The sequence below is a fragment of the Coregonus clupeaformis genome, unplaced genomic scaffold (genome assembly GCF_020615455.1).
Source record: "Coregonus clupeaformis isolate EN_2021a unplaced genomic scaffold, ASM2061545v1 scaf0259, whole genome shotgun sequence".
Classification (NCBI taxonomy): Eukaryota; Metazoa; Chordata; class Actinopteri; order Salmoniformes; family Salmonidae; genus Coregonus; species Coregonus clupeaformis.
In genome coordinates, this window is record NW_025533714.1 from 388,761 (window position 1) to 395,000 (window position 6,240).

General features: G+C 52.8%; 1 protein-coding gene across 1 annotated transcript; it reads left to right on the forward strand.

Annotated features, from left to right (window-relative positions):
- Positions 1-3,283: 3,283 nt before the first annotated feature.
- Positions 3,284-4,171, forward strand: LOC121559247 (histidine-rich glycoprotein-like). Its single transcript, XM_045214454.1, has one exon. The coding sequence runs from the start codon at positions 3,284-3,286 to the stop codon at positions 4,169-4,171; it is 888 nt and encodes a 295-aa protein (XP_045070389.1).
- Positions 4,172-6,240: the final 2,069 nt, after the last annotated feature.

Consider the following 6,240-nt stretch of genomic DNA (forward strand, 5'->3'; position numbering starts at 1 on the left):
ATAATGGTCAGATCGATCGTGCTGTCACGATTCAGACGGACGACCAGAGGACCACAATTGCGTCACACCAGAAAGTTTATTAAACTTAAGGGAAAAGGGAAGTAGGGGAGTGAATGAAGGCTCCAGGGGTAACAGGGATCCCGTCCAATGCGCTGGGTCTGTGCCCCCCAGTGGCAGCGATGCGTCCTATGAAGCCGGTGGTGGGTGGTCCAGAAGTCCTGGGGGAGACACAGACACAACAGGGCGGAATGAAACCAGGCAGCAGTACAGTTCAAGGAAATCCAAAATACTAGTAGCAAGGCAGAAGGCTGGTCAGAGTTACCGGGATTGAAGAGTAGTCAGGGAGTCGTAATGGCAGAAGCAGGTCTGGATCTCCTAAGGCAGAAGAGTATCCAATAAACAGGCAGGTCCGGGGTCACAAAACCAGGGTGAGCCAGAAGCGCGAGCAAACAGGTTCCGGGTGTGAGCTTTGCAGGCGATCTGACACCGGAGAGCTGAAAGACAGGGCCTTAAATACTGGGAGAGGTTAGTGGGTAATGCAGCGCAGCTGGCAGAGTAATTAGAGCCGAGCAGAGCAGGGACAGGTGGAGCTAGTTAGGCTGAGTAGAGAGAGGGAGGTGAGCAGAGTGGAAGATAGTGGAAACCAATTAAGGTGGTAACCCGGTGGAGTGAGAGGGCTCATGACAGGGGGATTGTTGGAATTATCAGTTTTGTGCCGGAGCTGTCGACTGAAAACATATTCGGATCAGGCAAACTATCGGCAGCGATTACTAAATTACAAGGGCTTTTTCTCAATGGTCCTGATAAAGTCTGAGATGGAAGGTACCACTCCACCATGATCAACATGAGTCCATATGGTCCTGATGGAAGGTACCACTCCACCATGATCAACATGAGTCCATATGGTCCTGATGGAAGGTACCACTCCACCATGATCAACATGAGTCCATATGGTCGGGAGGGAGATGCGGGAATCTTCTCTAGAAACAGTTGGGCTCCCAACTCATTGCAGGGCAGCTGCCGCTACCAAGGCCAGAGAGCTGAGGACCCAAACACCGAGCCCATACAGTGAGGGAAAAATTGATTTGATCCCCTGCTCATTTTGTACGTTTGCCCACTGACAAAGACATGATCAGTCTATAATTTTAATGGTAGGTTTATTTGAACAGTGAGAGACAGAATAACAACAAAAAAATCCAGAAAAACGCATGTCAAAAATGTTATAAATTGATTTGCATTTTAATGAGGGAAATAAGTATTTGACCCCTCTGCAAAACATGACTTAGTGCTTGGTGGCAAAACCCTTGTGTCACGATCGTCAGGGAGAGACCAATGCGCAGCGTGTTGAACGAACATACTTTAATTAGTTAAAGTGTCAACAAAATACAAAACAAGAAACGGAACAAAAACCCACAAACACAAAGGGAAAACATACAGTTTAAATATGGCTCCCAATCAGAGACAACCAGCCAACAGCTGACACTCGTTGCCTCTGATTGGGAGTCACTCAGGCAAAACATAGAAATAGACGAACTAGAACCCCCAACATAGAAACACACCACATAGAACAAACACACCCTGGCTCAACAACTAGAGTCCCATAGCCAGGGTGTGACAGTACCCCCCCCTAAAGGCGCGGACTGCGACCGCGCCTCAAAAAGAGCAAAACAGGGGAGGGCTGGGTGGGCATACCTCCTCGGCGGCGGTTCTGGCTCCGGGCTTGCCCACCACCCTCCAACAAACCCCCCATAGCGCCCCTGGTCCGGTCTGGCCCCGCTGGCTGGAGCTGGACTGGACGTAGCAGGAGCGGTTAGCTTCAACTCCGTAGTGGAGCCGTTGACCGGTACCTGGTTAGGCACCGGTGACCCAGGCACGGGTTGTGCCGGACAGACGACGCGCACCCCTGGCTTGGTGCGTGAGGCAGGAAAGGACCGGACCTGGCTGACGATGCGCACCCCTGGCTTGGTGCGTGGAGCAGCAACGGGCCGGACCGGGCTGACGATACGCACCCCTGGCTTGGTGCGAGTAGCAGGAACGGGCTGGACCAGGCTGACGACTCGCACCCCTGGCTTGGTGCGAGTAGCAGGAACGGGCTGGACCAGGCTGACGACTCGCACCCCTGGCTTGGTGCGTGGAGCAGGAACAGGCCGGACCGGGCTGACGATGCGCACCCCTGGCTTGGTGCGTGGAGCCGGAACGGCCCTCACCGGACTGACGACTCGCACCCCTGGCTTGGTGCGTGGAGCAGCGACGGGCCGGACTGGGCTGACGATGCGCACCCCTGGCTTGGTGCGTGGAGCCGGAACGGGCCTCACCGGACTGACGACTCGCACCCCTGGCTTGGTGCGAGTGGCAGGAACAGGCCGGGCCGGGCTGGCGACGCGCACCGTAGGCTTGGTGCGTGGAGCAGGGACAGGCCGGGCTGGGCTGGCGACGCACACCGTAGGCCTGGTGCGTGGAGCAGGGACAGGCCGGGCTGGGCTGACATGCGTTCTATGTGACGTTGTAATTATATGCCACATAAAAGTGATCAGGCATCTTAGTAAGAGAATAGGGGCCTACTGTATGCTACACAGCTGGTACAGGACACATTGGACAGCCTTCATGTTCCTGTTCAATACTAACGCTTCCAGGAGAGTGGAGACAGTTGGTACAAGGGGACACCAGCTTCCTGGACCTGAGTGACTAATTCAAAACCATAATATTTTCTGTCACAAGTACAAATAACCAGACAAATACATTTGCAGACCGTTTAGATATTTATTTACTATCACAAGAGTAAAATAGTGCAATGAAACAAGGAATGAAACAAGGAATGAAACAAGGAATGAAACAAGGAATGAAACAAGGAATGAAACAAGGAATGAAACAAGGAATGAAACAAGGTGAATGTGATGAAAGAGAAAACCCTCAGAGTTACAGTTTAAGTCCATACCATATATAGTTACAGTTTAAACACACCAGTTACAATGAGGAAATAAATCCATATAAACCCCAGTAACGACCCCCACCCTAACGACCCCCACCCTAACGACCACCACCCTAACGACCACCACCCTAACGACCACCACCCTAATGACCACCACCCTAACGACCACCACCATAACGACCACCACCCTAACGACCACCACCCTAACGAGCACCACCCTAACGACCACCACCATAACGACCACCACCCTAACGACCACCACCCTAACGACCACCACCCTAACGACCACCACCATAACGACCACCACCCTAGCGACCACCACCCTAACGACCACCACCAACGACCACCACCCTAATGACCACCACCTTAGCGACCACCACCCCTAACGACCACCACCCTAACGACCACCACCCTAACGACCACCACCCTAATGACCACCACCCTAGCGACTACCACCCTAACGACCACCACCCTAACGACCACCACCCTAACGACCACCACCCTAACGACCACCACCCTAACGACCACCACCCTAGCGACCACCACCCTAACGACCACCACCCTAACGACCACCACCCTAACGACCACCACCCTAACGACCACCACCCTAGCGACCACCACCCTAACGACCACCACCCTAACGACCACCACCCTAACGACCACCACCCTAATGACCACCACCCTAACGACCACCACCCTAACGACCACCACCCTAATGACCACCACCCTAGCGACCACCACCCTAACGACCACCACCCTAACGACCACCACCCTAACGAGCACCACCCTAACGACCACCACCATAACGACCACCACCCTAACGACCACCACCCTAACGACCACCACCCTAACGACCACCACCCTAGCGACCACCACCCTAACGACCACCACCCTAACGACCACCACCCTAACGACCACCACCCTAATGACCACCACCCTAGCGACCACCACCCTAACGACCACCACCCTAACGACCACCACCCTAACGACCACCACCCTAACGACCACCACCCTAACGACCACCACCCTAACGACCACCACCCTAACGACCACCACCCTAGCGACCACCACCCTAACGACCACCACCCTAACGACCACCACCCTAACGACCACCACCCTAACGACCACCACCCTAGCGACCACCACCCTAACGACCACCACCCTAACGACCACCACCCTAACGACCACCACCCTAATGACCACCACCCTAACGACCACCACCCTAACGTGTGGAGAAACTAAACTCCAGTAATGACCACCACCCGGTACCATGACATCGTAGATGGCCTTTGCTGGACACTGCTGCCGTTTCTGTAACTCCTTCTGTAACTGCTCAATTATGTCTTTGTCCAGCTTTGAGGAGAGTATGTGAGAGCTGATGACAATACGAAATTTGAACACTGATAGTGATATCAAAGAAACATGGAGAAAGATTGGGGACCGGTTTGTTGTCAATCTGAAAAGGGTGAAGGAGACGAGGAGGGGGTCTGCTGCTGGTGTGTGTCCCATCGACTGTCAGACAACTGGATTGGCTTCGTGTTCACGTGAAACATCGTCAGACAGACACCAATATGGCAGATATGGTATGTACTCGTCAATGTAACAATGCAGAGGGCTCCGTATAGCTCCGCAGTGACATGATTGGTTGATGTTAGGTGAGGGCGGGAGGTCCTGTGATTGGTTGATGTTAGGTGAGGGCGGGAGGTCCTGTGATTGGTTGACGGTAGGTGAGGGCGGGAGGTCCTGTATAAACACAAACTCACTTCCTTGATAACTTCCTTCACAACAGCTCTGAGCTGCTCCGCGAAGCGCAATAAGTCTGAATGCCCTGACTTCTGCAGAGGCCACATCACCATATATACTGCCCTGACTTCTGCAGAGGCCGCATCACCATATATACTGCCCTGACTTCTGCAGAGGCCACATCACCATATATACTGCCCTGACTTCTGCAGAGGCCACATCACCAATATACTGCCCTGACTTCTGCAGAGGCCACATCACCATATATACTGCCCTGACTTCTGCAGAGGCCACATCACCATATATACTGCCCTGACTTCTGCAGAGGCCACATCACCATATATACTGCCCTGACTTCTGCAGAGGCCACATCACCATATATACTGCCCTGACTTCTGCAGAGGCCACATAACCATATATACTGCCCTGACTTCTGCAGAGGCCGCATCACCATATATACTGCCCTGACTTCTGCAGAGGCCACATAACCATATATACTGCCCTGACTTCTGCAGAGGCCACATCACCATATATACTGCCCTGACTTCTGCAGAGGCCACATCACCATATATACTGCCCTGACTTCTGCAGAGGCCACATCACCATATATACTGCCCTGACTTCTGCAGAGGCCACATCACCATATATACTGCCCTGACTTCTGCAGAGGCCACATCACCATATATACTGCCCTGACTTCTGCAGAGGCCACATCACCATATATACTGCCCTGACTTCTGCAGAGGCCACATCACCATATATACTGCCCTGACTTCTGCAGAGGCCACATAACCATATATACTGCCCTGACTTCTGCAGAGGCCGCATCACCATATATACTGCCCTGACTTCTGCAGAGGCCACATAACCATATATACTGCCCTGACTTCTGCAGAGGCCACATCACCATATATACTGCCCTGACTTCTGCAGAGGCCACATCACCATATATACTGCCCTGACTTCTGCAGAGGCCACATCACCATATATACTGCCCTGACTTCTGCAGAGGCCACATCACCATATATACTGCCCTGACTTCTGCAGAGGCCACATCACCATATATACTGCCCTGACTTCTGCAGAGGCCACATCACCATATATACTGCCCTGACTTCTGCAGAGGCCACATCACCATATATACTGCCCTGACTTCTGCAGAGGCCACATCACCATATATACTGCCCTGACTTCTGCAGAGGCCACATAACCATATATACTGCCCTGACTTCTGCAGAGGCCGCATCACCATATATACTGCCCTGACTTCTGCAGAGGCCACATAACCATATATACTGCCCTGACTTCTGCAGAGGCCACATCACCATATATACTGCCCTGACTTCTGCAGAGGCCACATCACCATATATACTGCCCTGACTTCTGCAGAGGCCACATCACCATATATACTGCCCTGACTTCTGCAGAGGCCGCATCACCATATATACTGCCCTGACTTCTGCAGAGGCCACATCACCATATACGCTGCCCTGACTTCTGCAGAGGCCACATCACCATATATACTGCCCTGACTTCTGCAGAGGCCACATCACCATATACGCTGCCCT